We start from the raw sequence: 23,587 nt of genomic DNA on the forward strand, positions 1-23,587 counted from the left end.
TGAAATTTGTCTTTGGGACAAAAATAATTTGACAGTAGGTGTTAGATACAAACAATTTGTGCCTAATGGTAGACTTATGAATTATATAGCTTAATATAATAGCTTAAATTAATAGCTTAATTTAATAGCTTAATATAATAGCTTAATTAATAAAGCTTAAATTAATAGCTTAATATAATGGCTTAATTTTTCAATAGACCTGAACTACTTGTGCTAAGAAATTCCTCAGATTTTTTATGAAATTAGGGTGTCTAATATTCTTGGTATTGATGGATTTGTTTTTAAACAATGTGTTTATTAAAATAACTTAAAACTTATTTTCTAAGCTTTTTGTGAATGAATTTTAATATGGTGATTTACATGTAGAATAAATCATGGTTTAAAGTACTCTGGGATAACTATAAACATGTTACACAAGAGGAAAACAGATTTTGTAACTTATAGACAACTGTGTGGGTTACTTTGCATTTTATATCTCTAATAATAAATAGCAGTGTCTGAATATTTAGAAGTCTCTTAAAATTTTTTAAAATTTCACTTATGTCTTCTGTTGGCACACTTGTTATTTGGGCTGTGTTAATTCCTCAAATGATGAGATATTTCTAATCTATATGAAGACAATATTAATAGGTTATAGTCAATTACATTAATATATTCTTATTTCTCTTGCTTATTCTAATACCTTGTAAAATATATGGTCTTTTATAAACTTAATTTTCATAATTATAAATCAAACATTAACTATTTTTTTAATAGATTATGACTTACAGGTAGGCATTGTAGAAGCTTTATGTAGAATGACCACAGAAAAACAAAGACAAGAACTGGCACATCAGTGGTTTTCAATGGATTTTATTGCTAAGGCATTTAAAAGAATTAAGGACTCTGAATTTGAAACAGTAAGTTGTATAACAATAACAAATTCGTGAATTTTTTAAAATTATTATGATTTTTAAAAGTATTTCTCTTTAAAATTAGGATTGCAGGATATTTCTCAACCTTGTAAATGGCATGCTTGGAGACAAAAGAAGGTAAACTTAATGTAAGATACAACCATTTACTGTCAAAGAAATAGAGCTCAAGAGTGAGCACCCAGTGTTGCATCTTTATAAATTTAACCCTATTTGTTCTTGTTCTCTACACTATGTTGGAGTGTAGAATGTGCATAGATAATTTAAAACAATAACATGATTTTAGCAAATTACTACACCAGTAATCTGAAATAATTCTGCACTGGCCTTATTTTGTACTTTTTAGAGGGAAAAGTTCATTTCTGTTTAATTCATATTAATAACTTTAGATGTTCAAAATTGGCTTACTATATTTCTGAGTTGCATATCCATTATTGTTTAATGTTTGAGGGATAATAAAAATCTAGACATATTTATTACTTGAATCATCTCCTTCATCCACATACTGGAATGTAAATATATAGCAAACAAATCATCTTCCTTTATAATTAACATATGGTAAGTAGGATCTTTCTGAGGGGCATGAAAGGATATGTAATGTAAATTTTAATCATTTTTTTTATAATGACAGAAAAACAGAATTTGCAATGCCTGGCACCTCATAGATGTTCAACATAATTATTGGATGAATGAGTTCACATTTATTTTACTTACTAAAGAAATTAACGGTATTGTAAGGGTTTTGCAAGGAGTCATATTACCTGGATTTGAATCATAAGTTCCTCTCTTCCTGTTCTAATATTGGGCAAATTATTTAACCTTACATGCCTCAGTTTCCTTAGCTGTTATATAATGTTAATAACTATCTCATATGTTTGTGATGTAGATTAAATGAGATAATATGCTAAATATGTAAAATAGTATCTAAGAAAGCATTCTGTGAATTTAACCATTTTTAATATAATTATTCACTTGTATTCTTAAGTTCTATGGAAACATATTAATAAGCTAAATTAGGAAACTGCTCATATTTGGTAGCACACTGTATTAGTCTGTTTTCATACTGCTGATAAAGACATACTGGAGACTGAGACATTTACAAAAGAAAGAGATTTAATTGGACTTAAAGTTCCACATGGCTGGGGAAGCCTCACAATCCTGGCGGAAGGCAAGGAGGAGCAAGTCCCATCTTACATGGATAGCAGCAGGCAAAGAGAGAATGAGGAAGATGCAAAAGTGGAAAGCCCTGATAAAACCATCAGATCTCGTGAGACTTACTCACTACCACAAGAACAGTGTGGGAGAAACTGCCCCCATGATTCAGTTATCTCCTACCAGGTCCCTCACACGACACGTGGGAATTATGACAGTACCATCCAAGACGAGATTTGGGTGGGGACTCAGAACCAAACCATATCACACACAAAAACATTTGGTGCAATCATTTTAGTCAAAATGGTAGATTGAGTAGTATCCTCAAAGTAATATGATTTTCTCTACATAAATGTCCACTAAACATGTATTTTGAAAAGTATTGAAGAGGGAAATATGATTTTATTTCAATTATTATGACCACTGCCTGATTTCCTTTTGATTCTAGGCATGATTTCTATTACTGGACAAGATTATGCTGTGAAAGCTTATTTATTTTTTTCTTAAACTACTTTTTATTTCAGGGTCTTTACATTTCCTTGTTTATCAGCATTTCTTGATAAATATGAGGTAAAATTTTAATTTAACACATTATTTTAGTTATTGCATGAATTTTGATAGTCAAGTGAATTATGAGTTAAAAATGAATAAGAACACTAAAAATAATTGTAATTAGATCATGAATATAGCTGGTCTGGTGTTCTGTATCTGACAGTGAAACCAGGAGAAATTCTATGGAACAGCATATTCATTGCCAAGAATAACTGAAAAAGGCTGTAGTCCAATTTTTCTCCTGTTTCCTTAAGACTGTTATTGATTTATCATGTATGAATCTATTCAAACTAGTACTTTCAACCTTTATTAGCACTTGGAATATTCATGATTTCTTGGAGCTAGTTGATTTTTTATAAAATATTAAAGCATTTCATTTGATTGTTTTTAAATTTATCTAAATATTATACTTGTCTGTTCTTTCTCTTCTCTCTCCTTCTAGCTTTGCTTTCTTTAGCCATGAATATAACATCATAATTGTCTATTATTTCTAAAATCATTGTATATTCCAGTTTCATATGTTTATTTTATTAGCTGCAAATACCATCAGATGAAAAACTTGAGGAATTTTGGATTGATTTTAATCTTGGGAGTCAGACTCTCTCATTCTACATTGCTGGAGATAATGATGTAAGTTTCATTTGCTTGGTATTATTCTTTGTGTATATGTATATATAAGATTTTTACTTACTTTAAGAATGTGGATTTCTTTATATGTTCTAGCCAGTCTTTACATAGATTTTAACATTAGCTCTAGTAGTTTGATTAGCATAGCAACCTACCAAGCTAATTATAAATGAAAATTACTTCTGATGTTTTATTGTGTGAGAAAAAATAATGCTGTTTTAATACTAATTTTTTAACATAAGCTTTTCAAAAATAAATGTTAATTTATGACAGTTAAAATTTTATTTCACATAAACAAAGTGAATTGACTTTAGAAAGGGGAACAGTTACTCAAATACAGTGGCATTCTATTGAAAATATTATTAACAGACAGTGACAAGTGGTCCTAACTTAATCATTCATAAAATCTTCTCTTTGGAAATAGGACTTGATTGGGAGTTAATTTTAATTTTTTTTCTTCCTATGCTTTATCATAGCTGTGCTCAGATCTTCCAAATAGGTGGCATATTTTCTGCTGACCTGCATATTTTTTACCTGAGGAAAATCCTTGAGCCATTATTTCTAATAGCTACCACCTCATATTTAATACATTTGCATACATTTAGCTCAAATTATGTAGTCCGTTTGCCAAAATCGGAGTAAGAGTTGATCAGCATTTACTAATCTGGTTGTGGCTGGTGATATTATAATAAGGCTTTAGTCTTTCTCGTCTGTTTCTTATAGAATCCTGCTATTTGTTCCAGGTAAACATTTTATAGATGAACATTAACCAAATGCCTTTTAGGATTTCCACATGCCTTTGTTGCTTTTTATTTTAAAGTACCTTCTTAGAATGCTTAAAATTGAGTTCCAATGACTAGCACTGCTTCTCAGGGGCACTGACAGTTTCCATTAGTGTATTTCTCCTGCAGGATTTGTAGGAGTGTTTTAAGCTGATTTTTTTTTGAGGAGCTTCTTAGGCAGGTGCAAAAGTAATTGCGGTTCTTGCCATTACTTTCAATGGCAGAAACTGCAATTACTTTTGCACCAGCCTAATAGAATTTCGTTCTGGGAGAAAAGTATTGTTATTAAATAGCAGTAACTACTATAAAGGAAATAAATAGGGCAGTGTTCCTTCATTCAGCTTGGTCTAATGGATTATTGAGATAAGAAAATAAGCAATTAAACATGGTGAAACTCCGCCTCTACTAAAAATACAAAAATAAGCCAGGCGTGGTGGCAGGCACCTGTAGTCCCAGCTACTCGGGAGGCTGAGGCAGGAGAATGGCGTGAACCCGGGAGGCGAAGCTTGCAGTGAGCCGAGATCGGGCCGCTGCACTCCAGCCTGGGCAACAGTGCGAGACTCTGTCTCAAAAAAAAAAAAAAAAGAAAAATAAGCAATTACACTATAGCAGTATACATGATAGGGAAAGTATAAAATGCATTTATAAGTATTTAATGCCTAGTGTGTTCCAGACACTGATCAAGATGCTGGGGGACTCTTCTTTCCAAAACTATATTTAGAATCTTCTCTCTTCTGAATTTCCGTAGCTGTAGTATGTTATCCCTTTATTCTCTCTTGCTCTCCGTAAAAGCCATTCTCCACAGTGGCTCCTTGAATCCTTCTTCTGTCTCTCTGACATGGCATACAAGGCTTCTTGTGGCCTGGTCTCTGGCTGTTTCTCTGATATTTCATATATTTTCTATGATGACTATGTTCCAGTCACATTTATTTTTCTATTTCTCTAACACAGATTATGCCCATCTTAGGTCTTTCTATTTCTTACTTCTTCTGCATAGACCACTTCCTCCAGGTCCTTGCATCTTAGTTCTTTCCGTTTAGATTTAAGCACAAATGTTGCCTTCTCATAGAGTATTCTCAGGTTACTCAATATAAAGTAGCCTCACAGCCACATTATTCCACATTGTCTTATTTCCTTTATAGTAGTTATTATTTAAAATCATTTTGTTTATTTGTTGTTTGTTGTCTGCTTTCCTGCATAGAGTATAAGATTATAGCTATTCTATGGCTCATGTTTGTTGCAAGAATGAGTAAACGGAACATTGAAAGAATTGAAAGATGTACAGAGGGCATAGGGGATTGGAAAAATATAGGAAGTGTGGAGCCAAAGGAAGATTTTAAGTAGGAGGTAACATCAGTTCAATGAATATCTATTGAGAACTATGTGTCACGTATGTACTAGGCATTGGAGAACTCATTTGTGTAAAAGATACCCCTGGTAGGGGAAATGGACAAAAATAGACTGAGAAGAATGGATAAAAAGGAAAAAGACTAGAGGCAGTTAGGAGGCTTTTGCAATAATCCAGATGAGAAATAATTGTGGGATGGTTTTGAGATATAACAATGGGCATGGATGGAAATTGATAGAATCCAGAAAGACTTGAGACAGAACTGAGCAAACTTGGTGATTTGTTTGTAATTTTTAAAAAAGAAGGATTACTAAAATTTGGGTAGCTGGATGGAAATTGAGCCATAAGTAGAGATATAGAAGCTATCTGTATATAAATGACAGAACCATGGGTTTTAATGAGTGCCTATATGAAAGAACTATGAAAAACAAATTTCTACAGGATAAGTAAAAGAGATTTTAGCCAGAAGGATACTTGAAGAATCAGCCAAAAGGGAACAAATTAAAAGGGTATAGTGTAATAGATGACAAAGGAAAGGAAGTTTTATGAGAGGAAACGATCAACACGGTGAAATATTCCTGAGAGGTGAGGTTAAATAAAAACTGGTAACCCATGAAAGAGCAGTTTCACTTACATGATAAAGAGTTTAGGCATTCCTAGAAAGTTAAAATATTTGTTAAGGAAGTAAAGACATCAAGTTAAGGAAAGAGCGTGACATGTGGATTCAATGTAGGGGTTTTTGTTGGGTATATTAAGGATAAGAGCTTTCATAAATTGATGGTGAAGGGCAGATAGGGAGAGGTTGAAGGAAACAATTGAGGTCAAGAGGAGGAAGGAGTATAATGGAGGGAGAGTGGGAGGTGAAAATGGAACAAAATTGCTACAACATATTGATAACTGTTGAATCTGGGTAAGGGCATATTTTGGGTTTATAATACTATGATTTCTGATTTAAAATCTGTTTGAAAATTGCCATTATGTATGTTTTTTTAAAAGTGAACTAAGTGCCTTGATATATAAAGAAGAATCAGTTTTAAGTTGGTAGATGATAACAATTATTGGGAATAGAGTATGCCAGCTGAGATATTCCTCAAAGGAGCAAGTTTTTTAAACACAGAGAAATATGAGGCTGCTCAAAGCCTTGGTGAAAAATTAGAATACCATCCCTTTCCTCCTGATCCTGAGGTTTTGAGGTAAGGGATAAAGGTAGTGATGTCATCAGGGTATGACTGGTTTCAATTAAGGTATAGAAGAGAAGGGAATTAGTGAAAATAATAAGGATTTAAAGGAATTTCTTGGGAATGAGTTGTCCTTAAATAACAAAAGTATTTAGTTTTGTTTTGTTTTGTTTTGTTTGAGACGGAGTCTCCCTCTGTTGCCCAGGCTGGAGTGCAGTGGTGCCATCTTGGCTCACTGCAAGCTCCGCCTCCCGGGTTCACGCCATTCTCCTGGCTCAGCCTCCGAGTAGCTGGAACTGCAGGCGCCTGTCACCATGCCCGGCTAATTTTTTTTTTTGTATTTTTAGTAGAGACAGGGTTTCACCATGTTAGCCAGGATGGTCTCGATCTCCTGACCTTGTGATCTGCCTGCCTTGGCCTCCCAAAGTCCTGGGATTACAGGCGTGAGCCACCGTGCCTGGCCAGGAATGGTATTTAATTTTTACTATGACTTTGTGAATTCAGTATCATTCAGTTATGCAAATTTTCAATGAAAATACTTGGGGCAAACATTTTAGGTTATTATTCATGCGCATTCATGTTTAAATCCAAGGACAATCAGTTAATGAGTATTGTGGTTACAGGACCCGGAATAGGTAGTAGGAGTGGAATTGAGGAATGAGTATGACTTCATAAAATATTTCAGAGAAAACATAAAAAGACTTGGTAACATTTTTAAAAAGGGTATCCTCTAATAAATATAATATTAACAGTCATTATTATTTTTGGTTAAGGATGGGAAATTGTCAAAATCCTTTCGTTTTAAGAATGAACAAATACATTAAATGTAACGTGTAATATGTAGTTAATTGGTGGAGCAAGAAAGGTGTTATATAAACTAGTTACTTAGTGACTAGCAAAAAAAATTGATAGTTCATGTAACTTAAAATTTGATGTTTAAAGAAACTGTAAATCAGAAATAAATTATTTATGGCCAAAACCTGCTTTTAAATTTAAGGACCATCAATGGGAAGCAGTTACTGTGCCAGAGGAAAAAGTACAAATATACAGCATTGAAGGTATTAAACTTGTTTTTTTCTAATAATTTTCTTAATTCTTACCATATGGAACAAATGTTACATCTTTCTGGGTTAAGAAAACAGACTAATGAAAGCAAAATCAGTATTTTCAGATGTTCACATTCAGAAATTCATCAAATACCTTGATCCCATGTTTCCCTACTGATCTCCCAGCTCTACCCCTGTACTTACTTCCTTCCCTGTCTAGTCTAAAACCAGTGATCCAGTTTGTCATTCTGGTCTCTATGTTCAAGGCTCCTGACCTTCCATCCCATTTGCTTGATTAAATCTGAATATCTGGTTTCTCCAATCCTATAACTGGAACTGCATAACACTAGTGGACAAAATCAGACTAGTATTATTACAAATTTAGATATTAAGACATATTTTAGTCATTTCAATAGACATTTAATAATATCTCACTATGTTTTTTGTTTGCATTTTTCTAATGACTAGTGATACTGAGCACTTTTTCATGTGCTTTCTGGCCATTCATATATTTTCCTTTGTAAAGTATATATTTTAAATATTTTGTTCATTTTTTATTGGACTATCTAGTTCTTAGGTATCCTAGATTCCAATCCTTTGACATATATGTGTTCTGTTTTCTCCAAAATTGTATCTTGCTTATTCGTTTTCTTAATGATATCTGGTGAGCAGTTTTAAATTTTGAAATCTACTTATCTATTTTTATGGTTATTGCTTTCTGTGACCCAAGAAATTTTTGTCAACTCTTAAATCACTAAGATGTTCTATTATTTTTCCACAAAAAATTTATAATTTTAGCTTTTATGTTTAGGAGTATTATAATCTCAAATTAATATTTGATTAAGGTATGATGTAGACATTGGAGGTTCGTTTTTTCATATAGATATGCAGTTATTACAGGATTATTTGCTGTAAAGGCTTTTCTTTTCCACTGGATTTCTTTGGTTTCTTTGTTGAAAATCATGACTCTGTAATAGTGTCTATTTCTTGGTCCTCCAATCTGTTCTATTTATCATGGGTCTGCTTTTCTTTATGTCAGTAGCACACTGTTTTGATTATGGTAGATTTGTGGTTAGTATAAGTCTTCCAACATTGTGGTTTTTTAAAATATTGTTTTGGAAATTATAGATGTTTTGAGCTTCTATATAAATTTTAGAATTGGTTTATCAATTGCTTGCTGGAATTATGACTCAGGTTTTAGATCAATATGGGGAGAAATAACATGTTAACAGTAGTAACTAGTTTATAAACATGGTGTATCTCTATTTGTTTAGGTCTTTGATTTCTCTCAATGGCGTTTCATAGTTTTCATTGTATAAGTCTTTTGATGAATTTGTTCCCAAGTATTCAGTCTATATGTTTATAAATAGAATTGATCTTTAATTTTACCAGTCATGGGATCTGCAAAAGAGGTAGTTTTACTACTTCCTTTCTGATCCTTATGCACTCCCTCCCTCCTTTCCTTTTGTTGCTTTATTGCAATGTATAGAACCTCCAGTGCAAAATTGAATAGAAGTGATAAAAGTGGACATCTTTGCCTACTTCCCAATCTTTGCTTAGGACAGAACATTCAGTGTTTTACCATTAAGTATGATGTTAGCCAAAAGTCTTTTGTAGATAACCTTCATCAGATTAAGGACGTTGATAACTCTTCATATTTGTCTGTGCACATGAAACCATCATGGCAATTAATAAACATATCACCCCCAAAATTTCTTTGTACTTTTAATCTATCCATCCTTCTACTCTACCCCCAGGCAATTACTGATGTTTTCTTTATCTTTGATACATTTACATTTTCTAGAGCTTATATAAATGGAATCATACAGTATGTAGCAATTTTTGTCCAGCTTCTTTCTTTTAGAACACTTTTTTTTAAAAAAGATTCAAGCATGTTGCATGTATCAGTAGTTTATTCTTTTTATTGCTGGGTGTTAGTCCATTGTATAGATATACTTCAATTGGTTTCTATAGTCACCTGTTAATGAGCATTTGTAATGTTCCCAGTTTTTAGCTATTATGAAATGCTGCTGTAAATATTCATGTATAATTAATTACTTCTGAAAATATGTTTTTATTTATCTTAGGTAAATACTAAGGAGTTCAGTGGTTAGTTCAGACCCCATAGGCATATGATTAGCTTTTGAAGAAACTTCTAAAGTGTTGTCCAAAGTGATTTTACTGTTTTACATTTTCACTATCAGTTTATAAGACTTCCATTTGTTCTACATCCTTTCTAACACTTCTTATGGTCAGTCCCTCCTACTGTCTTGCCTTGTTGCACTGGCTGTATAATTTTCAGTACAATGTTAGTAGAAGTTATAAGAGCAGATATATTTGCCTAGTTTATGATGTTGGTGTTGAGGGTGAAGGGGATTATTTTTTCTTCTATAATTATTTCATGGTGACAATTTCTCTTGTTAATTCAGGCAAGCTAGTTATTTAATTAGAGTATGGTACTTTCCCATCTCTCTCTTGCTCCCTCTCTTGCCATGTGATTTGCCTACTCCCCTTTTGCCTTCTGCAATGATTAAAAGCTTCCTGAGTCCCTCGTCAGAGGCAAATACTGGCACCATGCTTCCTGTACAGCCTGCAGAACTATGAGCCAAATAAATCTTTTTTTATAAGTTTCCCACCCTCAGGTGTTCCATTATAGCAGACTAATACAGACTAATATAGTCTTCTTCTAGAAAGATCTGTTGTTTCCTCTCTTGATCAGTCATGTGTTGTTGTCTCTATGGATGTCAAGTAATTTTATGATAGATAATGCATATACAGGAACGATAGATGCTTCAGATAATTCTTCCACCAGAAGAGTTTCCTTTTTCTTCTTAGGCAGAGGGGCTGAAGGACTGATCCAATCATGGATGTTGGTCTGTGTTTAGTTCTAGTTTTAAATTTACTCTTTGTCTTGTTTGCCTCTATTACTCAGGTGTGGCCATCCCAGTCTGTTGATGATGAGCCTATTAGATTTGTGTCTTCTGAACCTGAGAGACTGTGGAAGATACAGTTCTGCCTCTTAGAGGTTTCCAGCTCAGCTCTCCAGCCGTTCACTCTACTCAGTCCAAAATCTGGCACATATTTTGAGCAGGACACTGAGTATATGCCTGAGGATGACACCTGTATCAGGCAGTACCTTGATTCCAAGCCCGTGAGACTGTTAGAGAGTTACCTCTGCCTTTTATCAGGTTTGGTCCAGCTCCTTGTGCTGCCCCAGAATGAAGGGAAAATTAGTTATGCCTTTAAAGCTTTTAAGTGTCCTATTTGTTACTCCAGGCATTACTGCTCACTAAATACTTGCTTGTCTTCTTTTCTCCAGCAGAGGTTCTCTTCTTAAGCCTACAAACAGAATTAGCAAATTTCCTTAGAGAAAAAAAGGCCAGAGATCTTGTTACATGTACAGCTCTCTGACACCTTTAAACATATGATATTTTAATCCTTCTGATTTTTTAAAACAGGATATTAGCCTGCCACAATATCCTACATTTTCCCCGGAAGTGGAAGTCTCCAGCTTCCAACTTTGGACTCACTGCTTCTTGGCAGTCTTCCATGTCCATAGTTGCCATCCCGCTCCAGTTCTCTAACAGCTGCTATTTAAATTTTTAAGTTATCCTTAAGAACCTTGCCTTTTTTGCTTTCACTATGATGTGGTAATTCAGAAGAACATGAATTTTTCAGGTAAGAATACTTATATATTTTGGCCCTTCAGACCCTCCATCTCCAAACATCTTTGCATCTGTATCCTCCTTTATCTCTCCTGTAAACAGAAGATATTTATCTACTCTTGTTGAAGGGTAATTTCTCCCAGTTCTCCACACACATTCTCCAAGTCTTTGCTCCATCAATTCATATTTCTTGTATCTTCCTCCTCTCTCTCAGTACCTCTTTTCTCTCAGTATATCAATGGGCTCAGATGTCAACATCATAAAACAAAAAGCCTACTTTTATCCTATGTCTTCCTGAAGCTGTCTTTTTCTCCCCATTCATAGCCAATTTTGAGAGAATAGTTTTTACTCTTTCCTTCTCTTTCTATTCATTCTTATGTTATAAAATCTTGATATATTGATATCCATAAATACTTGGATTTTATAGCAAGCAACAAAACAAAGTTTTCTTTTGTATCTCAGTAACACTAAGTAATTAAAAAGGAAACCAAGCCATTATATAGTCCAGACAGAGCAAATATCAGGAATTTCAACAAAGCAATCGTTAAAATATAACAAATATTCATAAATTTCTATGTAAGTAGCCATAGCATAGGTAGACAAATTTTTGTACAAATAGGCACAAAGCATTCAGCAAAATAATAAATTTGAAGTAGTTCTAATACCATGTGCAAGCAAGGAGTTAAAGCAAATATTACATTTAATATAATTTACAGTAAGCTATAGAAAAAAGTCAAATGCATATCAGAGGAATAAAACAATCAGCAGAAATAGACCTAAGAATTACAAATGTTTTAATTTTCATCAAAACATGAAACATTATCATCTTTAAAGCCACCTAAATTTTCATCTCTGAAACCTGAAAACTTGTCACTGTTTCAATTTTAAAAACCACTAGCGCTCTTTGAGTTTGAAACTATGGTTACCACTTTCAAGCAATTGCTAATTCTTAGTACCTTCAAAGGGCATTACTGTGAAAGTTTCATGAGCATGTATTTGCAAAAGCAAATAAAACATTTTCTGCTTGGGCAGGCCTCATAAGAATCAAGATATTTCATAGCCTGTAGGACATTTGTCCCTTAGGCCACATCATGGCGTGGCCTGCAGAGCTTTTTCAGATGTAGAGATAAATTTCCCTACTTTGTGTGATCCTGCTGCCTCAGAGTGTTTTTCTTCTGCCCAAAAGTACATTGCGGGCAGGGTTGGAGACTTTTCATCCAGCAATAGAATTCCTGCCACAAGTAGGACAGGAGCATGGTGGCCTCTGGTCTATAATACAGGTGCATTTATTAGGTGCCAGGTACTTTTTTGGTAACTTTTGTAGGGAGGGAGAGTGTGACTATTTCTTATAAACTGGTACTTGCTGTATTCTCTGTTTACTGGATTGGTAAGTTCATTGAGGCCAAGTGCTGGATCCTTTTCACCTCCCAATTTCCTGACACTTAATTTTTGTCAAATGTTGTTTATTGTCAGCATGTTATAACAACTGTGGATTTAATAGAAATGTTTGTATGTGTATGTCTAGAAATATGGTAATTATATGGAATTAAAGTTATTGTTTTTGTTTGCTTTTTTTAAATTAAGAAAACAGTATTCTCAGATGTGTTCAAGGAATATTTTATTAAGAATTTGTTAGGGTCCAGAATGTATTTAGGATTCTATCTTATTAGTTATAGCCATATCCTGTATTTTATAGATAAGAACAATGAGACTAGGAAAGCTAAATTGACTTGATTGATTTACATAGGTAAGTAGTGCCAGAATTGATTAAACACTATTCAATATTGAAAATTTGAATTTTGATTCAGTTAATATGCTACATCCATGTCTTATTTATAGTAGCAGAGTAGTATCATAGAAACATAAACTAATCAGTGTTATTTGTTTGTATACAGTGAGAGAATCAAAGAAGCTACTGACAATAATTCTGAAAAATATAGTAAAAATTAGCAAAAGAGAAGGGAAAGAATTGCTTTTGTATTTTGATGCATCACTAGAAATCACTAATGTGACTCAAAAAATTTTTGGTGCAAATAAACAAAGGGTAAGTCTTTAAACTTAATAAATATTTACTATTTTCATAATTCTGGAAACAGTTTGGGGTTATAAGTTTTATTGCATTTTTTCCTTTCTAGAATTCTTAAAATGTAGATTTTAGTTCTTTAAATTTGTACTGTTGAAGAGTCGTTAGCTTGTTAGTCATATCTATTGATACTATCAATTACAAAGTATCTCAGATGACAAAATTAGCAGCAGCGGCTCAAAAAATTTAATGAATTTCTGCTAGGTGTTTAAAAAGTAAAATGAGAGAAAGCACTGTTTTCAAGATTTTAAACGTCTTGAGAATTACACACATGATACATCAGAAGAAGTAAATAATGGCATAGGGAACAAGAGTTGTAGATCATTGAAGAAAGTGAATGCTTATAAAGAGTCAGGTTTGGAGATAAGCATTATTATGGATATGGGACTTGAAATGGCCTTTGAAGTTGAAGGAAAGGATTTAGATAAAATACTTTCCAGGCATGTGGAAGACATTATGTGCCAAATACTGATTAACTGAGAATCTAAGGTGACAATTCATGTGATGTTTTGGGGGAGATATTCAATTGACAAATTTGAATAGTGCACAAGATTTATGTTGCATAATATTAGATGTATTTGTGAGGAACCCTTGTTCCTCACAAATGACAAGCTAAGGTGACTGGTTAATGGGGGTAATTGAAGTGTTCTGAGAAGGTATTCATATATGCAAAGTAATTATTTGGGATATTTGGCAATTTTGGAAGAAAACAGGAAATAATTACATTAAATGGAAATAAAATGACATATGAAAAAATGGAAAGAAAATGAAGAAAATGTCATTACTGTGAATTGATTTAATTTTAGGAATCTATCAGAAAACAAGGTATTTCAGTTGCTAAAACGTCGCTGCATATACTTGTTGATGCAACTGGATCACAGGTATGTCTCAGACTTATCACTGGGCTAAGTTTAACCATAACTAATAGAACAGTAATAAAGGTGTTGTTGGAGGTTGAATATATAGAAAACAAATGATCTCAATATAAACATACCCCAATAAAATGTATATGATGTTTAAACATGTTATTAATGATAATTTTAGTGTAGAGAGTAGGGTTATTAATAAATATCAGTTTAATAACTTTAAAACTTTAAAAAAGCAATAAATGTCCTTCCATTAATGCCAAGCTTCTTTTATGTCTATTAGAGTTTGAAAACATGGATACTTTTTATTGGATCACTTTGTAAAAATTATAACAGCACATGGATAGAAAAGGGAAATAATTGATATTTGAATATATGAGATGAGTAGGAGCTTTGTTAAGATATCCAGTGATTGTTGATTACTTTCAGTGGTTTGCAGTTTTAAATACTTTTTTTTTTTCATATTCTCCAACAGATTCTAGTGCCAGAAAGTCAAATCTCACCAGTCGGAGAAGAGCTGGTTAGTTTAAAGGAAAAATCAAAGTCCCCAAAGGAATTTGCTAAACCTTCAAAATATATCAAAAACAGTAACAAAGAGAATAGAAATAATAGCCAGCTTGAGGTAAAGATGGTGTCAAAATACTGGCTTATAAAACTACCATTGATCAAATCATTGCTATATATGAGTAGAGAAAGAAGCATCTAGAATTTATATATTATTGGCCTTGATCAATCACATTTCAGAGTTTTTCTCCTACCTTTGACAAATGCAAACAAGATAGTGTGTGTCTTAGCAAATTGTGTACATGTATAGGGGTTAGAACAAGATATACTTTACAGTTGTAAATTACAAATTAGAGGTAGGTAAGATAACCTGCTTCTTGAATGTATCCTTTTTGTTCTATCATTGCATTTGGCTATAATGTAGAATAGAAATGTATAATGTTCTGTTTATTTGCATGAGGAAAAAAAAGTATGAGGTTCTTTCTTTTACTCCTTTTCTTCCTCTTCCATTGAAGGACCTCCTCTAGGTCACATCCAAGAGAACAATTTCTCATAAATGGAACTCCTACCACCATACCTTGCTGTGACACTTGACATTGTCGATAGCCCTCTGTTTCTTAAGGTCCACTCCTTCAGCTTCCATTGTATACCACAGTACTCTTTCTGTTTCTATTACTGCATCAGAAAAACTTTCTCTCCATACCTCTTGGTAGGTTTGCTCTAAACCCAAAACCTTGATATCCAGCTTTTGGAACATCTTGTTGCCTTCTTTCTTAGAGAGCTTCTTTCATGTTCATAATGTGAGCTCTTAAAATGTAGCAGACTTTTCTTCAAAATTCTATAGCTGCATCTCTACTTGTTTTTCTGTATTTCCGTTTGTATGTCTCTTCAAGACCTTTCCTGAAGTCTAAGCTCAAACATTTTATCTTTTGCCTAAAATCTGCATCTGTCTGTATTTCAGTAATACTACTGTTAAATTTTTTGGCAATATGCTTTTTTTCCAGCCTCTTCTCCCCTTATATCTGGAACCAAGGTGCTTGTGATTATTCTTTCATAGTATCTATGTCTCACATCCATTCTTTCTTATTTCGTCTACCATTACTTATCTCAGCACACTTAGGTTAATACAGTAGCCTCCTCGTAGGACTTTGTCGCCACTGTTTTATCCTATGAGATACCCCATATAATCAGCGATTTTCCTTAAATATCAGTATCTTGATAGCATTCTTCTACTCCAAAAGCTTTGTGATTTCTATGTTCATCCCACTGACTGAATAAATTTTGGCTCAGTTCTGAGACTTTCTATAATTTAATTTTACCATTTCTATTAAAACTGTAGTTTGTATTCTCCCCTTTTGTAAGGTAGTTTGCTTTACTGTCTCTTTGCATGCCATGTTCATTCATGCCTGTAGATCTTCATTAACATTATTTGTTTCTTTTTTTACCTTTACCCATCTAAAGCATACTTACATTTGCAAGTCTTGTTCATTTTCACTTTCTCTTTTTTTTGCTTTCCTTTTAAAACATTTTACATATCTTTTTTTTGTAGGAAGTCTTTTATTATACTTTAAGTTCTGGGATACATGTGCAAAACATGCAGGTTTGTTACATAGGTGTACACGTGCCATGGTGGTTTGCTGCACCCATCAACCTATCATCTACATTAGGTATTTCTCCTAATGTTATCCCTCCCCTAGGCCCCCACCTCGCAGCAGGTCCCAGTGTGTGATGTTCATCTCCCTGTGTTCATGTGTTCTTAACTCCCACTTATGAGTGAGAACATGGGGTGTTTGGTTTTCTGTTCTTGTGTTAGTTTGCTGAGAATGATGGTTTCCATCTTCATCCATGTGCCAGCAAAGGACATGAACTCATCCTTTTTTATGGCTGCATAGTATTCCATGGTGTATATGTGCCACATTTTCTTTATCCAGTCTATCATTGATGGGCATTTGGGTTGGTTCCAAGTCTTTGCTATTGTGAATAATGCTGCAATAAACATACCTGTGCATGTGTCTTTATGGTAGAATGATTTATAATCCTTTGGTATATACCCAGTAATGGGATTTGCTGGGTCAAATGGTATTTCTGATTCTAGATCCTTGAGGAATCACCACACTGTTCTTCCACTTTCTTTCTTTTTATTTAGTTTTTGAGATGGAGTCTCGTTCTGTCACACAGGCTGGAGTGCAGTGGTGCAATCTCAGCTCACTGCAACCTCCGCATCCCAGAACCTCTGCTTCTTGGTTTCAAGTGATTCTCCTGCCTCAGATTCCCAAGGAGCTGGGATTATAGGCACCTGCCACCACACCTGGCTAATTTTTGTTTTGTTTTTTGTTGTTGTTGTTGTTGTTGTTTTAGTAGAGACAGGGTTTCCTTGTTAGCCAGGCTGGTCTCGAACCCTGACCTCAGGTGATCTGCCCTTCTCGGCCTCCCAAAGTGCTGGGATTACAGGCATGAGCCCCTGCGCCTGGCCCATTTTTTGATTTCTTTGTGGAGCTTTGCCTAATTATTTCAGTTTTTACTAATCTCTCACCTTTAGGTAACTATAACTCTCACAGGCACTTCCATATATTTTGGCATGTTTATGTTACTATTTTGTTTTTTAGTCTTTTGTTCTCAATTAAAAGTGTCATTTATTTCCCCTAGATAATTAGCACATGAAAGCTATTTTTGGTGTCTTTATATCAGAATCATGTTGGGTGCTTATTAACAATGCTGATTCTTAGCCCCATCTTAAATCTGTTGAATCTTAAACTGTTGGAAAGGTCTTAAGCACACCAAAGTTTGAAAAACACCATACTACTATTAAATACCTGTGCTCTGTTTTCAATAAGGATGAACTGTTTGAAGCATTTATATGAATAAATAACTGTTCAGGTCCCATTCACTATGCCACTAAAAACTTAATTTCTCTAAGAAAAATCTGTTGGCTCAGAAGCTTGTTTTCTAGTTAATCTTAGAATTTTCTTTTATCCTTTCCGTCCTTCCCTCACATTTCATATACATACCCACTCACAACTGTATCATTTTTTCCCCTGTTCTAGGGACAGGTGTCTTAAAACCAGCTCTTTTATGCTTCTATGCAGTATGTCACCATCTACTTCTTAATATGGCATCCTCTGAAACTCCTGTCTCTTGTAGTCCCTGCCTCTGCTTATCTACTTCTGTCCCTCTTATAAATCAGTGTGAGATGATATGGGAGAAAACAAATCTTTATTGGAACCACTATATTATGTGCCACTGAATCTATGAATTCCTGCAGCTACTTCACTCCAGTTTAGTCTTCACAGATTATTAGTACAATTTTCAAAAATGTGTGAATGTTTTGGAGAAAGCTTAACATGAAAGCACTGAAAATAATTTATATAAATATGTAATCCAAACATTATCCTCACGATATAGAATAGGAAATTGCAAGCTATGGTTAACTAGATAAACTCAATATTGATAAAATATTTTCAGCTAGCATATAAAGGTACTGTACTTCATAGGTATGGATATTCTATAAATATTCTTTAAAACAATGTTCCTTACTTGTTTTGGCTACTTATTTAATACCAAACATGAAGATGAACCTTTCATATCAGCCTAAAACATGGAAATTTATGGATATTGTGTTGTTTATTTAAAAAACATATATCTTTGGCATGTATCAAGGCAAAATGTTATAAGTAAAATTGTAGGATATTTAATTTCAAAAAGACTGTGTTTACAGTGGTTGTTTTTCATCATGGTTTCAGAAAATTACTCCTAGCAAAAGAAAAATGTCTGAAGCATCAATGATTGTTTCTGGTGCAGACAGATACACTATGAGAAGTCCAGTACTTTTCAGCAACACATGTAAGTTTTATAGTTTTAAAAGATTTCTAACAATTATTTTAAAGCAGGCATTTTTTAATTTAAGGCAATTCTGAACATAATTTACATAAAGGATAAGTTTGGTATATAAAAATTGATAAAATATGAACCACAAATGTCTTCTAATGGTAAGAAAAGTATAATGCTAACATATGAACAGAACAGTGTTCAAAATACTAATATTCGACATTAATAATTTATTATCATTTAAGCAGGACACAACATATCTTACTGGTTAAAACACTGAACCAGGCCGGGTGGACTTAGCTCCGCACTTCCAGCTGTGTACTTTGTACAGATATCCTCTAGCTAAATTTAGAACAAGTTTTTTTTCTATAAGTGGCACTTAAGTTCTGTCTTATCAAGTTGTTTACAGTATTAAATAAAAATCACTCATTTAATAAGTAATCTAGTGAAACTTTAAACAGTGACTGACACTAAGAGCTAAATAAAAGTTTTAAAAAAAACTGATACTGTGTACTAGTTAAAGTCTTAGTCTATATGACAACTTAACATTGACCTGCTCTAAAAATCTAGTTGCCTACTGGCCAATTGCCTAGTATCTGACAGGCTCCTCAAACTTAATAGGTCCAAAATTAAATTAATCTTTCCACCCTTCCTGCACATTTTTCCTTCACTTTTTATCTTGGTAGATGGCATCTATATTCACTTATTTATCTAAGCCAGAAACCTGGGAACCATCTAAGAATGTTTGTTTCTTATCTTCCTCATCGGAAAAGTACCTCAATAATAGCAATAGGTAAAAAAAGAAAAACCTGCAATCCTTGCCCTCCTTTTTAGCAATACCACCACGAAGAAGAAGAATTAAACCACCACTGCAAATGATGAGTTCTGCAGAGAAACCTAGTGTTTCTCAAACATCAGAAAATAGAGTGGATAATGCTGCATCACTGAAATCTAGACCATCAGAAGGAAGACATAGAAGAGATAATACAGACAAAGTAACTTTACCTTGAAAGTATTTTAAAAATATTTTTTTCAAGTAATTGTGGAAATGTGTATTGAGCTAACTCCTTTTGCAAGCTACAAGTGTCTCATTTTAAGTATTACCTTTTTTCCCCTAAATATCATTTATTGCCCTTGAAAGTAGGGTCCTTCTGGCATATGATGCATTTACTGTGCTTACAATAAGACTTATGAATATTAATTCACTATAACTTGATTTACACATTTGGAAGCATAAACGAACCTGCCATAATTATTTAGTTTATTATACAAATTAGTGACTGCTGTGGGGAAGGCTCTGGTATAGGAATGTGAGATACAAGTGGACTGTGTCCTTAAGTTCCTCAGAATCTAGCATGAAAATTAGATACTACGTTATGTAAGCATTCTCAGATGTACACATATAGACTGCAGTAGGAACCAAGTAGAGGGTCAAGTGCCTAACCCCATAGCTAGAGGTGAGGGTGAAGATCAGGAGATGGTTTTTAAGAAAATACGGAGAGTGAATTGACTTTTGAAAGGTCAATAAAGAGTCAAATGGATATCGAGGAGAAGGGCATTTGTTCCAGGTAGTTGAAAAGACAGAGCAGGAATGGATAAGAGAGAATAGTTTCTTGGAGAAACAGGAGGTGATCAGCAATGCAGATAAGCTTGTAAAGGAGGAACATCTAATAGCTTTTGTTTTTTTCTGAAGTGTGAAGATGGTGAGTTTCTCCTGGAGATCTGTTGAAGTACAGGGTTCAGGGACATGTAAAACTGTGTGCAAGGTAATGGAGAGGCCTAAGAATAAGTGTTAGACAATGTTGAGGACCCAGTTTAAATATGACTGTGAATTTTATTAGCATAAATATGTTCATAAATATGTACAATTTTCTCAAAGTTTAGTAGCCTTGGTGTTAATAGTAAGATGAGAACAGATGATGAATTCTATTTTTTTAATTTAAATGGGTATGTGGCAGAAAGATAGAGTATGAGAGTTGAAGATATTAAAAGAAAATAGACAAAGTTAATGGTTCAAGTTGTCTAAGTGTTTCTTAATAGGGGGATTATTTTTCAGTTGTGCGACATGGTCCTAAATGTTGTAGGATGATAAGCATCCTAGCTAGGATTGTGCTTACCTATTGTCAGGAGAACCCCTCTGTCATTGTGACAAGCCAAACCACACCTGCGTATTTCCATAATGTTCCCCTCCTAGTGTGGAGAATCACTGGCCAGAGTAAGAAGGAAAGGCAGCCAGGATGAGGCAAAATACCTTAGACTAAAAGGAATATTTTTCTGATAATAGTGGCAGATTTGTATTTGATCTGGATTAAGTATGTATCTCTGGCTATGGAAATAGGGAAACTTGCTGTAGGAAAGAAGTTACCTGGGCAGTGCAATAGATATTGTTATAAATAAAAAACTTACTAAACAAAAATCATCCTCTTCAATATCTGATGATAATTCTGAAGAAACAGGAAAAGTGAAATATAAGAAAGAAAGAATGGACCATATCAAAATCGATAAAGCAGGCTATGTAATCAACAGCAGCAGGAGAGATTTCTCATGAGAGTCTAGAAATTGTCAGTTACAGATGAAAATTGAATTATTATGCTAGCTGTGGATGTGATCAGAAAATTTATGCAATATTCTGCCTCGTCTGCAGTGACAGTTTTCTTCTTGTGTTTCAGGATAGGGAATATTCAAAAACGGGCATAACGTTTATGAAATATATAAAAGTAGTATCCAACTTTTCATATCAAGGCAGATTTATTTTAAAAGACTCAAACCTTAATACTCTAACGTTTAAGTTGTTTTCATGTAACATCTTAAGTTTATGTTAACATGTTTCCTGTGTTTATAGCATATCAAAACTGCTAAGTGTGTAGAAAACACAGAAAATAAGAACGTTGAATTCCCAAACCAAAATTTTAGTAAGTACCTTGTGGTTTAATTTAGTCATTTTTTTTAGAAAATGTATATACTTCTCCCTGTATTTCCCTTTAACCCCACTGGCTTTCATTGATTTGAAAAAGATTTACAAAGAATTTGTTTGACTTTGTGCAAGGAATTTTTGAGGTTACAAGGAAATATACAACCTTTGTTCCCTAGAAGTTTGGGTTTAAGAGAGAGGATGCAAAATCGATCAATCCATACATCCCAATATGTGAACCTTTATAGATTTCTATACTAACCTCCCTATCCCCCTGCCAACTGCATGAAAAAAAATGAAAATATTATAATATTTGTTTTATTTAGGTGAACTCCAGGATGTTATACCAGATTCACAGGCAGTGGAAAAAAGTGATCATACTATGTAAGAATGAGAAAACCATCAAATCATTTAGTCTATACTAATGCTGTTTTTAGTGAATATAACAGATTTGGAGGAAAAGGACTTTATATGATTAGAATGTAGCATTAATCATCTCTCAAGTGTTATGACAGCACAATGGGGAATTATGTATATGGTTTTTTTCCCCACATGGTCCAATATAACTCTTTTCAAGTGGAGAGACTTAAAATGAATGAGATTTTTAAAATGTATAAACAATGAATGTGTAGAAATTTAACTTAGTTTAAATATACAGTAGAACATATAAGATAAGATATATTTCCACATTATTTTCACATAAGTAATTGCTTTCAGTAAACGTTGACTACATTAAAAATCAAGATCTTAAAGTCATAGGCTAATGTTTTGTAACATTAAGCAAATTAATTTATTTTCTAGATTACCTGGTGTTTTAGACAACATCTGTCGAAATAAAATGCACAGCAAATGGGCATGTTGGACACCTGTAACAAACATTGAACTATGTAATAACCAAAGAGCAAGTACTTCGTCAGGAGACACATTTAATCAAGGTGAAACTTAGTTTTATCTATATGTAATAGTTCAGTGTTAATTTCCTCAAATGTCTAATAAGTATTAAAACAAATTTAACAAATTTTACATATTGTCAACTTATTAATTTAAAAAGAATTTCTCATTTTCCCCAATAGATATTGTTATAAATAAACTTACTAAACAAAAATCATCCTCTTCAATATCTGATCATAATTCTGAAGGAACAGGAAAAGTGAAATATAAGAAAGAACGAACCGACCATATCAAAACAGATAAAGCAGAAGTTTGCAAGAAACACAATCGACAACAAAATCATCCTAAATATTCAGGGCAGAAAAATACTGAAAATGCTAAGCAGAGTGATTGGCCTGTTGAATCTGAAACTACTTTTAAATCGGTTCTCCTAAATAAGACAATTGAAGAATCGCTGATATATAGGAAGAAATACATATTGTCAAAAGATGTGAATACTGCTACTTGCGATAAAAATCCATCTGCTAGCAAAAATATGCAAAGTCATAGAAAAGCAGAGAAACAATTGACTTCTGAGCTTAATTCCTGGGATTTGAAACAAAAAAAAATGGTGAGCTTTCAGTGTGTTTTGATTTCTGCATATCCATAAGATGCCTACTTGATAACATAAAGAAAGAAACTTAATTGCTACACATTTAACATGTGTAATACCTTGTTTAATTCAGTGCCCAAACTCTCGGAATTCCTCACTCACCTCTCCCTTGTAGCTCTGATAGAACAATACTAGGCACATATCAGAAATGTAAATATGTATAGAATTAATGAACCATGCAGTTCCTATCTCTTCTTTTTGGGTTCCTCCCACTCTTTCTTTTTGACTTGGATATAGAACTGTTTGTACATTTCTTATAATTCTTACCTTTATTTTTAATAAATGGTTATTTTTTCTCTCTCTTTGACTGTAACCATAGACTATGTTTTATTCAACATTTGTTTTCCTGCATATCCTAGCACAGCCTTATACACAGTAGCATCTCAAATATTTTTTGGATGAATGCATTTAACCTTGACAAGGTTTTGCAAGAAAGTATGTAAATAGGTTGGAAGAGACTGTCTTCTATTGTAACTGTTACTCATCATTATTAGAGCTCCCACTTTCTTTTTCAGATTAATCATCTCTGGAGAACATCTCTAAGACATTTTTAGCTACTTTGCCACCAGACTTCCAGGGAAGAAAATTTTACTT

At 33.5% G+C, this 23,587-nt stretch overlaps 1 protein-coding gene across 2 annotated transcripts in view; it reads left to right on the forward strand.

The window, feature by feature from the left end:
* Positions 1 to 23,587, forward strand: part of SYCP2 (synaptonemal complex protein 2) — a 101,456-nt gene that overhangs the window by 18,865 nt on the left and 59,004 nt on the right. For both annotated transcript variants that reach the window (XR_008654597.2, XM_055266138.2), the window contains 14 exons: positions 757 to 899; positions 979 to 1,031; positions 2,588 to 2,633; positions 3,150 to 3,245; positions 7,548 to 7,608; positions 13,157 to 13,305; positions 14,151 to 14,225; positions 14,686 to 14,832; positions 18,455 to 18,554; positions 19,374 to 19,534; positions 21,382 to 21,451; positions 21,777 to 21,834; positions 22,252 to 22,385; positions 22,524 to 22,951. Coding sequence is in view for 1 of the 2 variants with exons in the window: in XM_055266138.2 (XP_055122113.1) it covers positions 757 to 899; positions 979 to 1,031; positions 2,588 to 2,633; positions 3,150 to 3,245; positions 7,548 to 7,608; positions 13,157 to 13,305; positions 14,151 to 14,225; positions 14,686 to 14,832; positions 18,455 to 18,554; positions 19,374 to 19,534; positions 21,382 to 21,451; positions 21,777 to 21,834; positions 22,252 to 22,385; positions 22,524 to 22,951 (1,721 nt within the window). In the remaining variant the exon portion in view is untranslated. The remainder of the gene's footprint in view (positions 1 to 756; positions 900 to 978; positions 1,032 to 2,587; positions 2,634 to 3,149; positions 3,246 to 7,547; positions 7,609 to 13,156; positions 13,306 to 14,150; positions 14,226 to 14,685; positions 14,833 to 18,454; positions 18,555 to 19,373; positions 19,535 to 21,381; positions 21,452 to 21,776; positions 21,835 to 22,251; positions 22,386 to 22,523; positions 22,952 to 23,587) is intronic.

Source organism: Symphalangus syndactylus, chromosome 24 (genome assembly GCF_028878055.3).
Source record: "Symphalangus syndactylus isolate Jambi chromosome 24, NHGRI_mSymSyn1-v2.1_pri, whole genome shotgun sequence".
NCBI lineage: Eukaryota > Metazoa > Chordata > Mammalia > Primates > Hylobatidae > Symphalangus > Symphalangus syndactylus.